At 39.6% G+C, this 23,524-nt stretch overlaps 1 protein-coding gene across 2 annotated transcripts in view; it reads right to left on the bottom strand.

The window, feature by feature from the left end:
* RB1 (RB transcriptional corepressor 1) overlaps nt 1–19,815 on the bottom strand; it is a 196,740-nt gene extending 176,925 nt beyond the window's left edge. The window contains exons 1-2 of one of the 2 annotated variants that reach the window (XM_066380876.1): nt 19,210–19,815; nt 14,746–14,872 (exon numbers count right to left, since the gene is read on the bottom strand). In XM_066380876.1, coding sequence (XP_066236973.1) covers nt 14,746–14,872; nt 19,210–19,784 — 702 coding nt within the window. In that variant the 5' untranslated portion in view covers nt 19,785–19,815. The remainder of the gene's footprint in view (nt 1–14,745; nt 14,873–19,209) is intronic. The other variant, XM_066380873.1, reaches the window with a different exon arrangement.
* Between the last annotated feature and the right edge of the window lie 3,709 nt (nt 19,816–23,524).

The following is a 23,524-nucleotide window of genomic DNA, read 5'->3' as shown; positions in this document are numbered from 1 at the left end:
AGTCCCATCAACTGCAAATCTCTACCTAAGCGTGCCACAGGGGCACAGCCTGGGGTACAGAGTCACCAACCAGGAAGAGGGAGAGGAAAGAAAAAGGAAGAAGAAGTTAACCTCTCAAAATCAAGAAAAATCCACAGACTTTATACCTTGTTCCACTATTTTTTTGTTTCTTTCATCTTCTTGCCTTTATTATTATTATTTCTATTTCCTCCACCTTGGTCCTTTTATTCTCTGCCTGTCTTATTCTTACCTCTTCTTGAAGTACACTACCCATAAATGTTACATTTTATTTCTTTTCTTATTCCTTACTCTCCATGAGGCTTACACTCCAAAACCCTTAACTCTCTCTGATTTTTTTTTCTTCTTTTCCTTTTCCCCTTTTTCTTATTTCTCCCTCTCTATTAGTTTTTTCTTTTCTACCTTTTACTTGTCCACTCATTCAATCCTCAATCACGAACAAATTATTTAGTTTGGGACTCAAGTTGTTTTTGTGTGGCATTTTCGATGCTTTTTACTTCGCTTTTTAACTCATTAGCATTCCTCCCAACCCAGGATCTCCATTCTATTTAGTTTTTGCTCCACTTAATACAATAGTTTTTTTTTTTTCCTTTTTCCTGTTTCCCTTTTATACCTCTCATTATGTCTCCTATTCAACCATCACTTACAAGCAAATCATTTTATTCTTGACCCAAATTTTTTCCTTTTTTGCCCCTTGACACTTCCCCCCAACTCAGGCCCTCCACTATAGGCAGTTTGTTCCATTTAGCATAATACAAATCACAGTTCATCACGATATTTTCCTAACGAAGAGGGAAGAGGAGGGGAAGAGAAGAAAGAAAAGGAGGAAATAATAAAGTCTTATTGGGTTTTTTTGTGTATTTTTTTCCAAATTTTTTTCCATTTTTTTACTTTTTTTTTTTTTACTTTCTATTCTTTATTAATTCTCATTAGTGCTAGCAACAAGACCATCCTAAGATGCCATTAACAAAAAGGAAATCGAATACCATGGATACAAAAGATAGAGAAGTAGCACAGAGAGATGTGTAAAAATCTATGGAGAAAAAATTTAATGTATTGGAAACCTTGGAGCTAAATGACAGAGAATTTAAAATAGAAGTCCTAAAAATCCTCCGAGATATACAAGAAAACACAGAAAGGCAATTTAGGGAGCTCAGAAAACAACTCTACGAACACAAAGAATATATTACCAAGGAAATTGAAACTATAAAAACAAATCAAACAGAGATGAAAAACTCAATTCATGAACTGAAAAATGAGGTAACAAGCTTAGCTAATAGAACAGGCCAGATAGAAGGTAGGATTAGTGAAATAGAAGACAAGCAACTTGAGGCAAAACAGAGAGAAGAAGAGAGAGAGACTCAAAAATTTTAAAAACTGAGAAAGCCCTATAGGAAATGTTTGACTCCATCAAAAAGAATAACATAAGAATAATAAATATATCAAAGGGAGAAGACAGAGAAAATGGAATGAAAAATATATTCAAACAAATAATAGACGAGAACTTCCCAACCCTGTGGAAAGAACTAAAACCTCAAATTCAAGAAGCAAACAGAACACCGAGTTTTCTTAACCACAACAAACCTACTCCAAGGCACATAATAATGAAATTGGCACAAACCAACAACAAAGAAAAAATTCTCAAGGCAGCCAGGAAAAAGAATACAACATATAAAGGAAGCCCTATTAGATTATCATCAGATTTCTCAGCAAAACCTCTGGAAGCTAGAAGACAGTGGAACCCAACATTTAAAGCCCTGAAGAGAGAAACCTTCAGCCAAGAATACTATATCCATCAAAGCTTTCCTTCAAATAAGGAGAAATAAAAACATTCACAAATACAGAAAAGATGAGGGAATTTATCATCAGAAAACCCCCATTCCAGGAATTACTAAAGGGGTTTTTCCAACCAGATACAAAGAAAAAAACAAAACAAAACCACAAGTAAAAGCTCCAACAAGAACAAAATAAAACCAAATTTAAACTGTGTCAACAAAAGCAAATAAAAGGGTAGAGGATGGAGAATAACAGTAGCAAAGGACGATGGAGTACAGAAACACTCATAAGATAGTGTACTACAATGAACATGGATGGTAGATACCCTTTTCATTACTTAATGGTAACTACCTTTGAAAAAACCTCCACAGAAGCACATGACTTAAAAAAGGTAGCAACAGAGGAAAGAAGAATGGAATACAACCAAACAAAAACAAATGACAGAAAAACAAAAGAGAAGAATCAAACAAGATACAAAACTAACAGAAAGCAATTTCTAAAATGGCAATAGGGAACCCACAAGTATCAATAATTACACTAAATGTAAATGGATTAAACTCACCAATAAAAAGACACAGAGTAGCAGAATGGATTAAAAAAGACCATCCAACTGTATGCTGCCTACAAGAAACACATCTAAGCAACAAGGATAAAAACAAATTCAAAGTGAAAGGCTGGAAAACAATACTCCAAGCAAATAACATCTGAAAAAAAGCAGGTGTAGCAATACTCATATCTAATAATGCTGACTACAAGACAGAAAAAGTACTCAGAGACAAAAATGGTCACTTCATACTGATTAAGGGGACACTGAATCAATAAGAAATAACAATCCTTAATATATATGCATCAAACCAAGGAGTATCAAAATATATGACAGCTACTTATTGACCTAAAAAAAAATCTGACAAAAATACAATCATACTTGGAGATCTCAATACGCCACTAACAGCTCTAGATTGTTCATCCAAACAGAGAATCAATAAAGATATATTGGCCTTAAACGAAACACTAGAACACCTGGATATGATAGACAACTACAGGACACTTCATCCCAAAGCGACAGAGTATACATTTTTCTCTAGTATACATGGAAAATTCTCAAGAATTGACCATATGTTGGGCCACAAAAATAACATCAGCAAATTCAAAACAACTGAAATTGTACCAAGCGTATTTTCTGATCACAAAGCCTTGAAACTAGGATTTAACTGCAAAAAAGAGGGAAAAAACCCCACAAAAATGTGGAAACTAAACAACATACTTTTAAAAAATGAATGGATCAAAGAAGAAATAAGCGCAGAGATCAAAAGATATATACAGACAAATAAAAATGACAATACGACATATCAGAATATCTGGGATGCAGCAAAAGCAGTAATAAGAGGGAAGTTCATATCACTTCAGGCCTATATGAACAAACAAGAGAGCCCAAGTGAACCACTTAACTTCACACCTTAAGGACCTGGAAAAAGAAGAACAAAAACAACCCAAAACCAGCCAAAGAAAGGAGATAATAAAAATCAGAGCAGAAATAAATGAAATAGAGAACAGAAAAACTATAGAAAAAATTAATAGAACAAGGAGCTGGTTCTTTGAAAAGATCAACAAAATTGACAAAGCCTTGGCAAGACTTACCAAGGAAAAAAGAGAAAGAACTCATAAAAACAAAATACAAAATGAAAGAGGAGAAATCACCACAGACATCATAGATATACAAAGAATTATTGTAGAATACTATGAAAAACTATATGCCACCAAATTCAACAATCTAGAAGAAATGGATAAATTCCTAGAACAATAAAACCTTCCTAGATTGAGTCATGAAGCAGAAAGCCTAAACAGACCAATTAGCAGGGAGGAAATAGAAAAAACTATTAAAAACCTCCCCAAAAATAAAAGTCCAGGCCCAGATGGTTATACTAGTGAATTCTATCAAACATTCAAAGAAGACTTGGTTCCTATGCTACTAAAAGTCTTCCAAAAATTTGAAGAAGAAGCAATACTTCCAAACACATTTTATGAGGCCAACATAACCCTCTTACCAAAACAAGGCAAGGATGGCACAAAAAAGAAAACTACAGACCAATATCTCTAATGAATACAGATGCTAAAATACTACACAAAATACTGGCAAATTGAATACAACAACATATTAAAAAATAATACATCATGATCAAGTGGGATTCATCCCAGAATCTCAAGGATGGTTCAACATATGTAAAACGGTTAATGTAATACACCATATCAACAAAACAAAGAACAAAAACCACATGATCTTATCAATAGATGCAGAAAAGGCATTCGATAAAATACAACACAACTTTATGTTTAAGACACTCAACAAAATGGGTATAGAAGGAAAATATCTCAACATGATAAAGGCCATATATGATAAACCATCAGCTAACATTACATTAAATGGCAAAAAACTGAGGACTTTCCCCCTTAAATCAGGAACAAGATAGGGTTGTCCACTCTCTCCACTCTTATTTAACGTGGTGCTAGAAGGTCTGGCCAGAGCAATCAGACAAGATAAAGAAATAAAAGGCATCCATATCGGAAAAGAAGAAGTAAAGGTATCACTTTTTGCAGATGATATGATCCCATACATGGAAAACCCCAAAGAATCCACAAAAAGATTACTAGAAACAATAAACCAATACAGTAACGTCGCAGGATACAAAATTAACATACAAAAGTCCATAGCCTTTCTATATGCCAACAATGAAACATTAGAAAACAAACTCAAAAAAATAATCTTCTTCACAACTGCAACAACAAAAAAAATAAAATACCTAGGAATAAACATAACAAAGAATGTAAAGGACCTATATAACGAAAACTACAAAGCATTGTTAAGGGAAATCGAAAAAGATACAATGAGATGGAAAAATATTCCTTGTTCTTGGATAGGAAGAATAAATATAATCAAAATGGCCATATTACCAAAAGCAATATACAAATTTAATGCAATTCCCATCAAAATTCCTATGACATTTTTCAAAGAAATGGAACAAAAAATCATCAGATTTATATGGAACTATAAAAAACCCCAAATAGCCAAAGCAATCCTAAGGAAAAAGAATAAAGCTGGGGGCATTACAACACCTGACTTCAAACTATATTATAGGGCCACGATAATCAAAACAGCATGGTATTGGCAGAAAAATAGACACTCAGACCAATGGAACAGAATAGAAAGTCCAGAAATAAAACCACAAATATATGGTCAAATAATTTTCAATAAAGGGGCCAACAACACACAATGGAGAAAAGAAAGCCTCTTCAACAAATGGTGCTGGGAAAACTGGAAAGCCACATGAATGAAACTGGACTAGAGCTTGTCCCCTTGTACTAAAATTAATTCAAAATGGATCAAAGACCTAAATATAAGACCTGAAACAATAAAGTACATAGAAGAAGACATAGATACTAAACTCATGGACCTGGGTTTTAAAGAGCATTTTATGAATTTGACTCCAAAGGCAAGAGAAGTGAAGGCAAAGATAAATGAATGGGACTACATCAGACTAAGAAGTTTTTGCTCAGCCAGAGAAACTGACAACAAAATAAACAGACAGCCAGCTAAATGGGAAATGATATTTTCAAACAACACCTCAAATAAGGGCCTAATATCCAAAATATACAAAGAACTCATAAAACTCAACAACAAACAAACAAACCACCCAATAAAAAATGGGAAGAGGACATGAACAAACACTTCTCCCAGGAAGAAATACAAATGGCCAACAGATATATGAAAAGATGCTCATCTTCATTAATTATTAGAGAAATGCAAATCAAAACTGCAATGAGATACCACCTCACACCTGTTAGATTAGCTATTATCAACAAGACAGGTAATAGCAAATGTTGGAGAGGCTGTGGAGAAAAAGGAACCCTCATTCACTGTTGGTGGGACTGTAAAGTAGTACAACCATTATGGAGGAAAGTATGGTGGTTCCTCAAAAAACTGAAAATAGAACTACCTTATGACCCAGCAATCCCTCTACTGGGTATATACACCAAAAACTCAGAAACATTGATACGTAAAGACACATGTAGCCCCATGTTCATTGCAACTTGTTCACAGTGGCCAAGACATGGAAACAACCAAAAAAGCCCTTCAATAGATGACTGGATAAAGAAGATGTGGCACATATAAACTATGGAATACTACTCTGCCATAACAAATGATGACATCAGATCATTTACAACAAAATGGTTGGATCGTGATAACATTATACGGAGTGAAATAAGTAAATCAGAAAAAAATAAGAACTGCATGATTCCATACATAAGTGGGACATAAAAACGAGACTAAGAGGCATGGATAAGAGTGTGGTGGTTTGGGGGGGGGGGGGGAGGAGAGGGAGGGAGAGGAAAGAGGGATGGGGAGGGACACAAAGAAAACTAGATAGAAGGTGACAGAGGACAATCTGACTTTGGGTGATGGGTATGCAACATAACTGAATGACAAGATCACCTGGACATATTTTCTTTAAGGATATGTATCCTAATTTATTGATGTTACCCCATTAAAATTAATAAAAATTTAAAAAATAAATAAGATATGTGCAGTGTGAAAAAAAAAGACATCAGACATGTGCACTAAGAAAACCATTCTAGCCTGACCTGTGGTGGTGCAGTGGATAAAGTGTCAACCTGGAAAAGCTGAGGTTGCCGGTTCAAAACCCTGGGCTTGCCTGGTCAAGGCACATATGGGAGTTGATGCTTTCTGCTCCTCCCCCCTTCTCTCTCTCTCTCTCTCCCCTCTCTATAATGAATAAATAAAATCTTTATAAAAAAAAAAAAAGAAAACCATTCTACAACATGAGGAGAAGGTGGCCACCTGCTAGCCAAGGAGAGAAGCCTCAGAAAACACCAAATCGAGGGCCATCTCTTCTTGGATTTCTAGCTGTAAAGACCAAGAAAGGATCAGAATGTTTAAAATAACAGGATGTAGGCAAGGCACTAACAGAACAGGTAACTTAAGTGTACAGGCAGGTCCTGTCCCTGACCGTTAGGAATGCCATGACCAAGGTTGTTCAAGATACTGACTCACTGACCACACAATAACAGTATATGTGTTTAGGTTGTTCAAGATACTGACTCACTGACCACACAATAACAGTATATGTGTTTAGGTTGTTCAAGATACTGACTCACTGACCACACAATAACAGTATACGTGTTTAGACTTGCAGAATTTTGAAAAATTCCATTCCATATTTGGGTTGTGATGCTACATAAGTATGAATTAGCCAATAGCTAACCGCCACATTTGCTTCTATGAACTGCTTGCTTGCTGAGCTTATAAAAAGACTTAGCTGTAAGCGCTAGGAGCGATTCCCATTGCAGCTCCTTGTGAGTACAGTGTCTTTGGACATCAGGGAATTCGCCCCTGCGCAGGTTAAACTGGCCAATAAAGAAACATCTATACTCCTGAAAGTCTCCGATGTTTGTTCTCGTATCCGGTGCATGCTACATAACCTCCAGAACTGAGAAAACACATATCTATTATTTAAGCCACTTAGTTCCCTGGTCAGCAAACTGTGGTTCATGAGCACGTGCGGCTCTTTGCCCCTTGAGTGTGGATCTTCCACAAAATGCCACGTGCAGGCACTACCCCGAAAAGGAATGTACCTACCTATATAGTTTAAGTTTAAAAAATTTGGCTCTCAAAAGAAATTTCAATCGTTGTACTGTTGATATTTGGCTCTGTTGACTAATGAGTTTGCCGACCACTGACTTAGTTTGTAGCATTTTATTATGGCAGCCCTAGCAAACTAAAATATAGATATATAACTTCAATGAATCCTCAGGGAAATACACTGAGTGAAAAAAGCCAGCCCCATTTACATAAAATTCTTGAAATTATTAAATATGTCGCATCAGCCCTGAGTCAAGATCTTACTAAATCTCTATTTATAAACAAACCAGTCTGTTGGCTATCAAGGTAATACTTGAAAAAATTATTGTAAGCACTGGTCCCCTTTGGAGGATGTTATAGAACAAACTCATTAATTTGAAAACTAGTCAATGAAAACAAAGAATAAGCTTTTATCCTCCTTTTTCTGAATGAACTATACTTCAGAATAAGAACAGTTGATGGAGAAAGTTTCTCTTTACAGAAGAATTACAACTAATAATTAAAAAAAGAATGATAAAGCTATGAGTTAATCATTCAGTAACACCTAATGGATCCAGTAGTAACAGCTTTACATCAAAAAAGATAACAAGGCCCTGGCCGGTTGGCTCAGTGGTAGAGCGTTGGCCTGGCGTACGGAAGTCCCGGGTTTGATTCCCAGCCAGGGCACACAAGAGAGGTGCCCATCTGCTTCTCCACCCCTCCCCCTCTCCTTCCTCTCTGTCTCTCTCTTCCCCTCCCGCAGCCGAGGCTCCATTGGAGCAAAAGATGGCCAGGGCGCTGGGGATGGCTCCTTGGCCTCTGCCCCAGGCGCTAGAGTGGCTCTGGTCGCAACAGAGCGACGCCCCGGATGGGCAGAGCATTGACCCCTGGTGGGCATGCTGGGTGGATCCCGGTTGGGTGCATGCGGGAGTCTGTCTGACTGCCTCCCCATTTCCAGCTTCAGGAAAAAAAAAAAAAAAAAAAAAAGATAACAAAACATTATGTGCCTCCTAACAGCATACATACACAATACGTCTGAAATACTTCTTCCAAAAACTAGCAAACCAGAATCTAATCAGGCCTCTAGATCCACTTTCAGTAAATTAGACAAATATGTTAAACAGTAAAGGAGATGAAATCTAAAATACACAATGTAGGAAATTTCACAGGATGAATAATCCAGTTTACTCAACAAATACAGTATAAGGAAACAGAGGAGTAGGGGGAGGAAAGAAAGAGGTAAAGACTACAGATTAAAAGGTATTTTAGAGATTAACCAACCAATCATAATGTCTGAATCTTATTTGAATCCTGATTGAACATACTAAAAAAATATTTATAAAACAATCAAGAGATTTTAAAGACCAGATATTTACTTTAAAGAAATTCTCGGCCCTAGCCGGTTGGCTTGGTGGTAGAGTGTTGGCCTGGCGTGCGGAAGTCCCGGGTTCGATTCCTGGCCAGGGCACACAGGAGAAGCGCCCATCTGCTTCTCCACCCTTCCCCCACTCCTTCCTCTCTGTCTCTCTCTTCCCCTCCCGCAAATGAGGCTCCACTGGAGCAAAAGATGGCCCGGGCGCTGGGGATGGCTCCTTGGCCTCTGCCCCAGGCGCTGGAATGGCTCTGGTCGGGACAGAGCGACGCCCTGGATGGGCAGAGCATCGCCCCCTGGTGGGCGTGCCGGGTGGATCCCGGTCGGGAGTCTGTCTGACTGCCTCCCCATTTCCAGCTTCAGAAAAATACAAAAAAATACAAAAAAAAAAAAAAAAATTCTCATGTCCTGGTCAGTGGCTCAGTGGATAAAGTGTCATCCTGGAATGTGATCCCAGGGTCACCAGCTCCATCTTGAGGTTGTGGGTTTGAGTCAGAGTATGTATGAGAAGCAATCAATGGGTGCACAACTAAGTGGAACAACAAGTTGATGCTTCTTTCTCCCTTTCCCACCTTCCTCTCTCTCTCCCTCTCTCTCTCATTCTCTTTCTCCCCCCTTCCTTCTCTCTCAAATCAATGGGGTGGGGAGGAAGAAATTTCATTTTGTTAGGTGTGATTAACTGTGGTTACTTTTTTTTTTTTTTTCTTTTACAGAGACAGAGAGAGAGTCAGAGAGAGGGATAGACAGGGATAGACAGACAGGAACGGAGAGATGAGAAGCATCAATCATTAGTTTTTCGTAGCACATTGTGACACCTTAGTTGTTCATTGATTGCTTTCTCATGTGTGCCTTGACCTCAGGCCTTCAGTAGATGGAGTAACCCCTTGCTCGAGCCAGCTACCTTGGATGAGCCCGCACTCAAGCTAGTGACCTTGCGGTCTCGAACCTGGGACCTCAGCATCCCAGTCCGATGCTCTATCCACTGCGCCACCGCCTGGTCAGGTGACTGTGGTTACTTTTTAAGAGTTCTTATCTTTTAAAGCATCGACCAGGAACGCTGAGGTCACCAGTTCAAAACCCTGGGCTGGCCCAGTTAAGGCACATATGGCAAGCAACTACTATGAGTTGATGCTTCCCACTTCTCCCCCCTTTCTCTCTTTCTCTCTCTCTCTCTCTCTCTCTCACTAAAATCAATAAAAAATAATAACAAAAGTTATCTTTTCCACATACATACTGAAATGTTTATGGATGAAATACCCTATCTGGGATTTACTGTAAAATAGTCTGGGCTCAGGGACAAACACAGCTTGGCCAAGTTCAACTGTTGAAACTGGCTGAGGTTGAGGAGAGTTCATACTATTTTCTGTATTTACTTTTATAAATATCAGAAATTCTCAATAATAAAATGAATCTATAAAAGAATCTGTGGGTACCCTACATCTATAAAACAAAATATAACATTCATATACATGTTCATAAATGTTTTCTCAGAAAATTGTTTCTCAGCAACACCCACATGCAATCAGAATACGAGCACTATCTTCAAATAGAAAGTATACATATGTTACTCAGGACTGGAAAGTAATAGGTAGACACCTCTCATTACACATAATTTTTAAAAAGACAGTCTGCTTTTTAAGATTATTAAGAAACCTCTTCCTATTTCTGTAGTGTAACTTAAAGGAAATGGCCAAAATTACTGTTCCAAACTATTCTTTCCATTATCTTTCTAAATATATTTCTAAATATATTTCAAAGCTTTTGAATACACCGCACACACAGACAAAACCCTAGGAAGTTTGACATTCAGGTATGAGTTCTACTTTACAGATGAGCAAACTGATACTTAGAGAGTTAATCAACTTGTCTAAAATCATACAGGTACAATATAACTACAATCAAAGTTCTCTGCCTTGATGTCCAAGGCCTTTCTACAATGCCATTCAACATGCAGAAAAAAACCCAAAATTTTAACAATTGATTCATCACAAGTCACAATATGAACAGCATTTCCAGCCAATTTCTTTAATGAGAAGTCCCTTCCATATTCATACTCCATAAACAGCATGAACACAATCTAATCTTAAGACAGCAATCATGTATTGTACTTCCTAAACATTAATACAAAAGGGAGAAAACACTCTTCTAGACAAAACTTTCCTTAAAAAAGGACAAATATATGCTGTTATTATGCATAAACAACTTTTCTGACTCTCGGGAACTTAAAAATATTAATTATAGCAAAGGTACCACATCAAAATCACTACACATGCCTTTAAAAATTCAAGTATTTTAACTGATTCTTAAGTTCTCATAAAAATTTATATTAATTCTTGAGTCAAATTATTTGGCTTGCATGACTTAATACAGGCACTCATTTATACTAATAAGGTCTTTCTTTATATGTGTGAATTTATTTAAGCCACAGAGTAACTCTAAGACCCAGAAATTATTACTTGTCCTTTTTACAGATAAGAAAACTGCGGCTTGGAGATTTTAGGTAACTTGTTCAAGATAATGGAGCCAGTAGATCTGAGACTTGAGTCAGCCTAGTCTGACAACTAATCCTTACTCTTAGCCCATCCTTTATTCCAGCGATTTTCAACCTGTGCGTGGCAAGAATTTTTAAAACATGCAGTAACTGACTATTTAGTCAGGGACACTGATCTCTTTTCATACATTGTCAGATTAAAAAAAGAAAAGAAATGACAACAGCTAACACACAATAGCTGTCCAGTGTGAATGAATCAAAATTATACCTATTTTTTTGTCAGACTGACAAAAAAGTGTCTTTTGGTAGGCCACAGAATTTTAGTAATGAGATGAAAAGGGTTGAAAAAAATCACTGTCTTTTCCAATAAATATTATCTACTTTCAGTTGCAAGAAAGAAAGAAAGAAAGAAAGAAAGAAAGAAAGAAAGAAAGAAAGAAAGAGAAAGAAAGAAAGAAAGAAATCCCTGTATTACCACAGTCCTCCTCCTCTTGTTTCAGAGAAGAGAGCCAATTGCAACAAGAAAGCTACTTTGAAAACAGGTTCATTTTGTCATGACATTTGCTTCTCGGCACACACTCGGTCACATTCTCCCTTAGAAATCATTGCATAAATTAAGGTTAAATTCTCAAGCCACACCTCAAAAACATAAATATCACTTAATATTTCTAGGTAAAAGTGTGGTCCTCTGTTATACCTCCAAAAAGGTACCCTAAATCACAAAGGTAACATGAAATTCCTTTCTTGTCTTCCTCCAGAATACAACCAAAAATGATTTCACATGTTTTAGGCCCCATCATGAGCTCCATTAGGAAATGAGTTTTAAACTATACCAGTTCCCACAGAAAGCAGGGGCAAAGCCAGGAGAAAAGAGCAGGTCAGATAAGAAAGGAGGATCATTTAATCGTATTCAAGTCTGAAGCCTGAGAGGGCCTCCACAATTAAAACTACTACTGCTGGAGTTCAGTATAAAAAAAGTTTTGTACAAACTAACTAGAACTATCATGTTGCACTACTTACAAAGAGATTTAGAACACAACCCACTTATAAAATGGAGACTATTGATATTCACTAATACTCTATAAGCAACTACCCCTTCCCAACTTTCCGAAAACTAAAAGCCTAGTTTTTACAGAAGATAAGGAGGTGGAGAAGTCATGACTCTCTTTAACTGCATATACACAAAATCAGCTTTGAACATGAAGTATCCAAATTAGTGGTTATACATTAGATGCTTTGGGATGATAATACCAAAGTCATTCATCCAAAACACTTCACAGCATTCCTTTTTCAGTAAGGAATTCTAGAATATGTTCAGACGTTTGGAACTCTGAGATTTGTTTTCTCTGTTATTACCGATGCTATAGACTGAATACTTGAGTCCTCCCCAAATTCATATACTGAAACCTAATGCCCAACATGATGGTACTAGGAGGTGGGCTTTTAGGAGGTGATTAAGTAATGAAGGCAGAGCTCTCATGCATGGGATGAGGGCTCTTATAAAAAGAGGCTAGAGAAAGATCCCACCCTTTCCACCATGCGGGGCCAGTGACAAGGCACTATGATGTCAGGAATTGGGCCCTCACCAGACACAGAATTTGCCAGCACCATGGTCTTGAACTTCCCAGCCTCCAGAACTGTGAGAAATAAATTTCTGTTGTTTATAAACTACAAAGTCTATGATATTTTGTTATAGTAGCCAGAATAGACTAAGACACCAGAAATTAGTTATTTTTATGGGATATATAAAAACATAGTTTGCTCTGTTGATCTGGTCAGTAAAAAGCAGAAGATGTACTTTAATATAATGCTGACAAAAAATTAAATTCATTAAAAGTGACTGCCTTAAGTGCAATTTAGCAATAATTACCAACAGTTTTGTAAATGTTCATAGCTTTTGACTCAGTAATTCAACTTGTAAAAATTTACTCTAATAATCAGAGTCATTAATTTATTTAATATATTATCAAGGACTTATTTTGTGCCAGCATAATTCCTATGAATAACGAAGAAAATTTATCTCATTATCGGGCAAAATAGTTCGGAAAAAATACTGATCATAGTAAGCATTAACAAATTAAAATACATGTAAAAAAATATATTACCACTGAAAACTACATTATCAAATATCAAATATTAATAAAGTGTTCATGATATGTTAAAATTTTAAAGCAAGATACAAAGTATATATAACTACATACAACTATATAACTATATATATGATCCCAAATCTGTATTGTAGATCTTACTAGCCAGGGACTTTGGTCAAGTTACTTAACCTCACACTATTTCAATGTCTTCATCTGTAAAATGAAGATTTTACATAACACATGTAAAATAAATATTTTATATTTCATATCACAATGGACATTAAATGAATAATTTGCAAAGTGCTTACAATATTTCCCCAGTATAAATAAAGAACTAATATTCATTTTTAAGTGTTATTACTATTACAAAGACATGCATATATACGCCAAAAAAAATGGAAGAATCATATGAAAATGTTAGAATTCTGAATTCTAACAAAATTAATTCTAAGACTTACAGGAAATTTAAACATTTACTGCATACTATAAGACATTAAAAATGATTTTATAATATATGGCTTTATTTTTAAAAACTCTTTAGTCTGACGAGGCAGTGGCACAGTGGACAGAGCGTCGGCCTGGGACGCTGAGGACCCAGGTTCAAAACCCTGAGGTCTCAGGCTTGAGTGCGGGCTCATCCTGCTTGGGCACAGGCTCACCAGTTTGAGCGCAGGGTTACAGCTTGAGTGTGGGATCATAGACATGACCCCATGGTCGCTGGCTTGAGCCCAAAGGTTGCTGGCTTGAAACCTATGGTCTCTGGCTTGAGCCCAAGGTTGCTGGCTTGAGCAAGGGGTCACTGGCTCAGCTGGAGCCCCATAGTCAAGGCACATATGAGAAAACAATAAACAGGCCTGACCTGTGGTGGCACAGTGGATAAAGCATAGACCTGGAACCCTGAGGTCACAGGTTCGAAACACTGGGCTTGCCTGGTCAAGGCACATGTGGGAGTTGATGCTTCCTGGTCTCCTACCCCTTCTCTTTCTCTCTCTCTCCCCTAAAATGAATAAATAAAATCTTAAAGAAAAGAAAGAGAAAACAATCAAGGAACAACTAAGGTGCCAACTATGAGTTGTTTCTCTCATCTCTCTCCCTTCTTGTCTGTCCCTCTTTTGCTAAAAAAAAAAAGGGGGGGGGGCATTATATCATAGTGAAGTATTTATAAATAAAATTTATCTAAGATTGGCTTTAAAGTACTTTAATGAGAGGCTTATGTGGTGATTTTTTAAAAATGTTATAAGAGGTAAATTATCTCTGGTAATAGTATTACTACTAGCTTTTATTTCCCAAATTTTCTACAGTGATCCAAAAAATTATTTTTAAGGTGAGGAAGATGTATTCAAAATTTACGGAAAATTCTTACCAATACTCCATCTGTAGATGAAACCTTCTCCCAAGTTAACCAAGCTCTTTCTCTGACATGATCTGGTATTTTTAATTTGTGACATAATGCAGTAAAATCAGGTTCTTCTGTTTCTTCAAATACAAGCCTACAAAATATATATATATATATATTAATAGGCACAAAATTATAAATGAAACTAAGTAAACATTTGTTTCAATGGTTTGCAAATAATGGCTCTGTTATGAAAGGCAGCATCACTAAGTACTTTAGGGTCTTATTTATCCTTGAAAAAATTTACACTTAGAAATATTTTTTCATTAAATTTTTACTTAGGAAAATAAATGTTTTACAAAAACCATTCTTCCAATCAAAGCCTTCCCATAGGGTACATGTAGCTTTCTGCCTTCAAGGTCACAGAATGACAGTCAAAGGGGTGAGGATTTTTAAATAGCCACCTAGCTGCAAAACCTACAAGAAGTAAATTCTTTTTAAGTGCCTTTAAAAGTGCCTAATTTTGCTTTTGTTTAGAATACATATTGCAAGTTTTTTTCAGGGAGTTAAAATAAGGTGTCCTGGCCCTGGCCGGTTGGCTCAGTGGTAGAGCGTCGGCCTGGCGTGCGGAAGTCCCGGGTTCGATTCCCGGCCAGGGCACACAGGAGAGGCGCCCATCTGCTTCTCCACCCCTCCCCCTCTCCTTCCTCTCTGTCTCTCTTTTCCCCTCCCGCAGCCGAAGCTCTATTGAAGCAAAGTTGGCCCGGGCGCTGGGGATGGCTCCTTGGCCTCTGCCCCATGCACTAGAGTGGCTCTGGTCGCGACAGAGCGACGCCCCGGATGGGCAGAGCATCGCTCCCTGGTGGGTGTGCCGGGAGGATCCCGGTCCTGGTCCGGCGCATGCGGGAGTCTGTCTGACTGCCTCCCTGTTTCCAGCTTCGGAAAAGTACAAAAAAATAAATAAATAAATAAGGTGTCCTGAGTTAATTTAGAAGCAAGTTCTCTTATTCCTATCGGTTGTAACCAAAAATCAAAGTAAATGTTTCAGTACTTGACTATTCAGCTTGTTTTGTTAATTCTCTGAATACTGTCGACACTTTGGTATAAGTCTGCATTATGATGCAGGGGCAGCTTTTTTAGTTATTTTTCAAAGAATATAGTTCATGTGCATTGTTTTTGTGTTTCAAACTAAATACAGGCAGTTTTGTACCAACTGTGATGTACATACCATATGGACCATTTTAAATAAACTTTTAAAATTTCAAATAGATGCACTTAGAATTTAAGCATATGTTTAACTTTTTTATAGTCTTTCCAAAATGAGGATACCACACAGTGAAAAATGTTTGTTGGCCTGGTGAACCACATATACATCAGAGCAACAAAATAGCTTTGTGAAGGAAAGTGAGTAAAGTAACTAAAGCTGTTTGGGAAAATTGGGATAATAAAGGAAGAAGAGGAACCCCCTTACTATAAAATCAATTCACTATCAGTGACAGTTAAAACAGAGTCCACACTTATCAATGTTTCACATATGCAGCCTACCTACTTGCATTTCTTACATAATGATTAACTTGACATAAATTTTTTATTAATTCCTTTTCATTCACTGAATGTCTACTTGCCATCTAATAATATACTGCTCACAAAACTTGGGGGATCAGGGAATGTGTCAATACTCCAGTACTTTCAGCCTTTTGTATAGTGCATTTTCATCAATGAAATAAAAGTTGGTTTTGCATCTCATTTGCATAATCAAACAACTTTCTTTGACTTGTTGCTTGCTTTTCTGATGTTCTTGTTTAATAAAAAAATCAAATGCTTTTTTATCACTTCATATTCATTTTGAAATATTCCCGAATTTTTGAGTAGTATAATATTATAAGGAATAGTTAATAATTTTTATATATTAACAGTATGTGTAATATTGTATAAATAATATATGTATAATAATAATAAGGAAAATAAGCTAATAGTTTTTGAATATTTACTATGACCCCATATAAAGTTGCTCAGATGCATAGTTCCACAGAATCTCCATATTAGACCTATTAGGTAAGTACTCTTATATCCTTATTTTGCAGCTAAGTACCAAATCAGAGTAGTTAAAGCACTCACCTGGGATGACAGTCAGTAAGTGCCCTTGACCACTATTCCAGACTGCCAACCCTCTTTCAAAATATAATTAACTTTTGGTTATCTCAAAATGAAGGTGGCCGGCTCTAACTAGTGAGGGTCTCCTTTTCAATTACATCATTTAGGCCAGAGATAATGCAACAGAAATAAGATTTCAACTCTCATGGTAGAAATGGACTTTGTCACTGGAACAGCAGTTGGACTGGGTCCTGAATCCACCCCTAAGTTTCTCAGCCTCAACTTGCCAGGCATTGGTTCTATCCTTGCTAAGTAGTTAATCTATAGAGTTTGATTGCTCATGCTAAAGAAACCTTCTATGGGTATAGATAATCAAGAGCAAACTGCACCTTGTATGCTTTTAACTTATAGGAGAATTTAATAATTCTATGAATTAAGGCTGTGGTTTTCAACCACCAGTCTGCAGTATAAGGTATATTTTTTAAAAATTCAAAAATATAAAAGAAACACAGTCCCAAGTGATGGGCTTCAATATTTCTGATTACCATAGAGTAATCAAGAATGCTTCCAAAGCTCTGTTAATAACATGGAACACTTCACTAGGGAGGCTTAACCGCTTTTTCCAAAGGGAAACTTTCAAATATTGGACACACCAGAGTTTAATCAGAAATTAATGTCTTCTCCCACAACTGCTTCCCCTGACTCTTTTTTAACTGGTCACTATGACTTTTAATTGACCCCATAAAGACAGTGTATTTAAATATATAAATTTTCAATAGGCCATTTCCTCTTTTACAGGCCATTTCCAAAAGTTTCCAAATTTTACAATTTGGCCTGAATTCTGTTCCTGTCTAGGGAGATGAAAGAAACAGTACTTGGGAATGGACTAGAAAGAGGCAAGAAGTGGTGAGGGACAGAAAGGTGTCCCAGTTCCCTGCAATGGATATACAGTCTCAAAGTAGAACCAGTACTGACAAGAATAATGACTATACTCTCATTCTTCGCTTTTTTTGTTGTTGTTGTTGTTGTTACAGAGAGAGATAGAGAGAAGGACAGATAGGGAGAGAGATGAGAGGCATCAATTCTTCGTTGCGGCACTCATACTGCTTTCTGATATGCTGTGGCACTCATTGATTGCTTTCTCATAAGTGCCTTGACTGCGGGGCTATAGCAGACGGAGTGACCCCTTGCTCAAGCCAGCGACCTTGGGCTCAAACTGGTGAGTCCTGCTCAAACCAGGTAAACTGGCGACATCAGGGTTTCGAACCTGGCTCCTCCTCGTCCCACTCCATCGCTCTATCCACTGCACCACCTCCCGGTCAGGATCATTCTTCGCTTCTTAACCATAGAGTATCACAATCAAGAAAAGCAAGATATGGCAATACAGTAAATATCTTCCTGCATAATCATGATATTTAATTATATCATGGTAACATAACTTTCTTAAATTAAATTCCATTTAGGTTTAAAAAAACAGTTCGTGAGATCACAAGAACACCACTAATTTTGTGCCAAAACAAAGGGGGGTGAGCCACCATACCCTTGCTGGCTCGAAGCCAAAAGGCAAAATGGAAGAAATAGAGACACGCTGACGCAGACTAACATGCAAGAACAGTTTTATGCCACAAGAAAACAAAAACAAAAACAAAAAACGTTTAGAAACATTTAAGTACTTAGGCTAAACTTTTGCCCATACACCAATTTTTCTCAAGAGTTACGTTCCACCAGTCACTAAGATGGCTTTGTATCCCCCAAGAACTCAGCAGGATTGTAAGAACCCTACGAAGCACCTCAGCCAAGTACTGCTGGGGCAAATGACACTCAGGACCCTGAGGTTTAGGTCCACTGGCGTCTCCGCAGCAGCGTCCAAGGCTTTTCTGGTTGGCCTCCCCCGGAACGAGGCTTCAGATGCAGTTGCACGTCCAGAGGAAAACATTTCCAACTGTTGCATCCCAGGAGACCAAAACAGAAAGTCACGCGACCACCGGAGTACTACCAATCTCTCCAAGAGACACTACTCTTTTTGTCTTGGGGGTTAGTTTCCTTTTTTCCCGGTTTGACGGGGCCTCGAAATTACCCGCCGCCTGCGAGCCTCTAGTCCCGCGGAGGAAAGGCGGCACCTGTCACTTCGCTCAGGGACCCGAGCCCCACCCGCCCGACACCTGTCAAGCTAAAGCCAGACCCCTTCCGGCTGCCCTCCCCTCGCTCCCGAAACCAGACCCCTGTCACCCTTATCCAGGCGCTCCGCCGAGATGGGGGACAGGGCGGGACCCTCCTCCCGCCGGGACCGGCCCCCGGCGAAGACGCGCCCCCGCCAGACGCCGCGGCGCCCGTCCCGCCGCATCCTCGGGGCGCCCATCCCGCGTGCCGGCCGCCGCAGCGGCTCCGCTCGCTCACCTGGCCAGAGGCAGGTCCTCCGGGCCACTGTCCTGTTCGGGGTCCTCCTCAGGAGGGGGCGGCGGCGGCGGCGGCGCCGGGGGTGCGGCGGCGGCGGCGGCGGCTCTCCGGAGGGTTTTGGGCGGCATGACGCCCTGCCAGAGCAGGAGCCAGCGAGCGGTGAGGCCGGCCGGGGAGGAGGGACGCGCGCACGTCGGGGCACGCCCCGTCCTCTCCTGACTCCCGTTACAAAAATAATATGAATGTCCCCTGAGAAAAACCGACAAGCCCTCCCCCGCCCGGCAACACAGCGCCGCGTCCAACCGCGGGAAAACGTCACTTCCGGCCGCGGCGTCACGTCCGCGAGGTTCCCGGGCCCGCCGGCGTCTGGAGGGAACCGGGGCGCCGGGCGGTGCGCGGGGCGGGGGCGCGAGGTCGGGCGGGCTGGGCAGGGAGCCCGGGCCTGCGCCCAGGCGCCTCCCCTGAGGCTGCGGCCCGCGCGAACCTGTCACTACCCGAAACTCCCCCTTCCGGGCATGGGCGCCGGTAACGGGGCCCGGCACAGTCTGGTGGGTGAGACTGGGCCCTTCGCCCATCTGCGGGTGAGTCAGGGGATGCGGCCCGGCTCCGCGGGCAGTATCAGGCGGCTGCACCGGCCGCCGGCGCGCCCTCTCCTCCGGGGCGGTGCTGCGGTCTCCGCCGCTCGCCTCCCGCCCAATCCGTAAAGCAAGGTGGGCCAAAACAAAAACAAACATTGACGGGACGTGTAATAGGAGCTGAGCTCTGCCAATCACTAGGAGATACAAACTGGAGGACAATTATTGGCCTTTTGGGGAACACTTGTTAGAGAAGGGAAGAGAACTGTGGGTGAAGAGCAGATACAGTGTGATAAATGTTTTAATAGCGGTGTAAAAACGGAAGGCACCTAGAAATGTCTAAGTGACATTCTTCAGAGGAGCAGTGGCAGTTAAATAGACTTGCCAGGGAAACAGAGCATTTAAAGAGGGCTTACTATTGATAATGTGGGAAAAAGTGTAATAAGCATTGCTAAGACAGTCACTTACTGTATTTCCCCATGGATAAGACGCATCTTAATTTGGGGGCCCAAAATTTGAAAAAAAAAAAAAAAAAAAGTATTACATAAAGTTATTGAACTCAAGTTTTATTCATTATAAAATTCATACAAATCCTCATCACTGTCAAAACTCCCATCCATTAGCTTGTCCTCCTCTGTGTCTGATGATGAACCAGTCTTCATATATTGCCTCGACCTCAGTTCCATCTATGGCATTTGAAATGCCACACTTCTACGACTACTGTATAAGACGCACCCAGTTTTTACACCCCTAATTTTTCCCAAAAAGTGCATCTTATACATAGGAAAATATGGTAATTTAAGAGTCTGGACATGAGGCCTATGCACATCTTGTCCTCCAGTTCTCAGAGCTGCTATGAAGTTGCTAACTCTGTTGCTACACTCAGCTCAAAGCTCAGCCATAAACATCCTGGAAAAGTAACTGCCACACGGGACACATACATATGTATGGATTTTACTACCTTCGTTGTAGGAAGTATTTTTGTTTTGCCTCCCATGTTTGCATATTTGAACTAACCAATTCCTGTAACCTACCAAGCAATATTTCATTTGCAAGAATTACATTTGTGGTTTTGCCTTTATAAATCCCGCCTTTCTTTGTTCTCTACCGAGCACATTTTGGGTTGCTACCTAAATCTGGGTCTCAGATTCTAATTTTTTTTAACATTTTATTTATTTTTAGATTTTATTTATTCATTTGAGAAAGCGAAAGAGAGAGAGAGAAAGGGGGGGGAGGAGCAGGAAGCATCAACTCCCATATGTGCCTTGACCAGGCAAGCCCGGGGTTTTGAATCGGCGTCCTCAGCGTTCCAGGTCGACGCTTTATCCACTGCGCCACCGCAGGTCAGGCTCTAATTCTTTTTTTAAGACCCCTCTGTAAAGCAAGTAGGCAGGGCCAGGGCCACTATCACAGCAGCCTTCTGGCCTATGCAGGTTCGCATTGGATTCAGACAGTCGGTAAAGAAACAATGGAGCTACAAACTGGTGGGCCATAGTCTTTAATCCTAGCTTGCACCCGGCGGGCAAGTAAAAACACACACTGGGCTCCAAAACCCAATCACATTCAGTGCTCACAAAGCCACTGACTTATCCGAGAATCAAAGGTTTCTAGCTCACCAGCCTTATTCTCCTCAGTTCCCCATCTCCTTCCTTATCCCAGATACAAACTCTGTACAAACTGAGATACAAACTCTGCATAAACTGGCATCTCACTCAGCACTCTGCCATCTTGGCTGCTTTTCCTGGCCTCCTCCACGTGGCTTCCTTCCGCTGCTGGCTCTACTCTCTCTGCTCTCTCATGCTAACCTCAGGAACCAAGAGCGCAAGCTCCCGCTCCGTCCCCATTTTATAGTGTAGAAATCCAAACCCTTAATCCAATATACAAAATAGGGAAGTCTCTAATACAAAGTCACTTTCTGAGGCATGATTGGATTGTACCACCCCACATCAAAAAGGGTGGGAAAGGCTTAATCCCAAAACCAAGCCCCAGGCTACAACGATCCTGCCTGCCCCCTACACACATTAATATCACCTGGGCAACGGCCTCCACGTGGGCAGCGTTACTTTAACAAAGTGAGCATAATACATTTTATCGGCCCAACACCCTCTCAAATAAACTTTTAATTTGTTTCACAGCCTCAGACCTTCATTGGTTAACATTACCAAATGTTTTGTACCAAAACAAAGGGGGGGGGGGGGGTGAGCCACCATACCCTTGCTGGCTCAAAGCCATACCATGAATTGGCCATTTTACATAATTATCTTAATCCTCAAAAACAATTATTTTAAATGAGTAGAGTGTAGTATTATTCCACTTTCCATATGAGGAAACAGGCTCAGAGAAGTTAATTTGTCCAATAATTCCAGAACTGATAGATGGCAGAGGATTTGAACCCAAGTATGTTTGACTCTATTTATCTATTATGTTATATTGATAAAGAAAACACCAAAAAGAGAGAAGCAGCATGTGCAAAGGCACAAACACATCACAGAAGCACTTGCTGGAACTACCATCACCAAACATTAACTTAGAAACTCCCATCGTTTGTTGTTCACTTATAATAATAAATTGTCTAGTTTGAGCACGTTTTTCTCTCTTTGGAAGATGCTGTGGATTGCCCAGTCAGAACTTCTCAGCTAAGGTGCTGTGAATAAAATACAGTTGTGCTCTGATGTGACTCTCCTTATCCTGGGAAAAGAGCTGAGCAGGACTAAGGCACCAGGAACCCTCAGGCAAATCATGGCTGCAAGCTTCTTGGGTTTAACTCCTTGAGTGGTATGATGGATTACTATTTTCTGTGTATACTGTGACATGTGCCAGAATATACAAAGGGTTGGTAGTCGTTGGCCTACTGAATAGCCCAGGTATATTTGTAAGCCATCTGTATCTGCCAAAGTTCAGAAACCTTCCTTTGGAGGCCAAAAGTTTGTCAGGAGGTAGAGTTTATTCCCAGCTCCAGCTACTGAGAGCAGATACCATCAAAGTGGTAACCCTAATCACCTTGTGCAGGATTAGCATAGGCAGGAGCTCATGGTGCAGCTTTGGTCTTTGCTAGATCAAAGATAGTCCACTGGCAGCCTGCTAAAATGAGATACGAGGACGGCACAGTCTACTCCTTAACTATTATGAGGCTAGGGCCTAGCAATTGCTTCAGCCGTTGTGACCCAAGACAAACTGACACGAGGATAAAGCAGAAATGTTAAGGATGGCACAGTAGGAATATCAAATAATATGGGTCCTTTGTGACATAACTGGGCCTCTGATTAACTGGAAAGCATCATAACTTACAATATTTCTCTAATGAGCTCCTTCAGGATAGAGACCAAATTATTGTTGTAGTCTTAGTACCTAGCACAGTGTTGAGCACACAGTAAATGCTTGTTTGCTAAAAGTGGGGAGGACAGGAAAGTTCTGAAAACTGAAGTAAACTCGCTTTACATGTTGGTATAATTTGCTTTATTAAACCCAGTTTGTCAACATTTGGATTACCACAATTATGATAAATCAAAGAGATTTCTTGATTTACAAAGGATGTATATCTTTACAAAAAATTGATTTAACTGTACCCTATGACATGTAAAATCATTATATACAAATCAGGAGCAATTGAGTCCATCAAAATCCTTGCTTGCTGTTGCACTCCAAAGGAGTATTAGAAATTTTGCATATTCTTAAAAGAAGCTTCCCCTGATCTTCCCACACCTCCACAGTAGTTTTTTTTTTTTTTTTTTTTTGTATTT

This window comes from Saccopteryx leptura, chromosome 4 (genome assembly GCF_036850995.1).
Source record: "Saccopteryx leptura isolate mSacLep1 chromosome 4, mSacLep1_pri_phased_curated, whole genome shotgun sequence".
Classification (NCBI taxonomy): domain Eukaryota; kingdom Metazoa; phylum Chordata; class Mammalia; order Chiroptera; family Emballonuridae; genus Saccopteryx; species Saccopteryx leptura.
The sequence above is the reverse complement of the archived record's forward strand: the minus strand, read 5'-3'. Positions and strand labels throughout refer to the sequence as shown.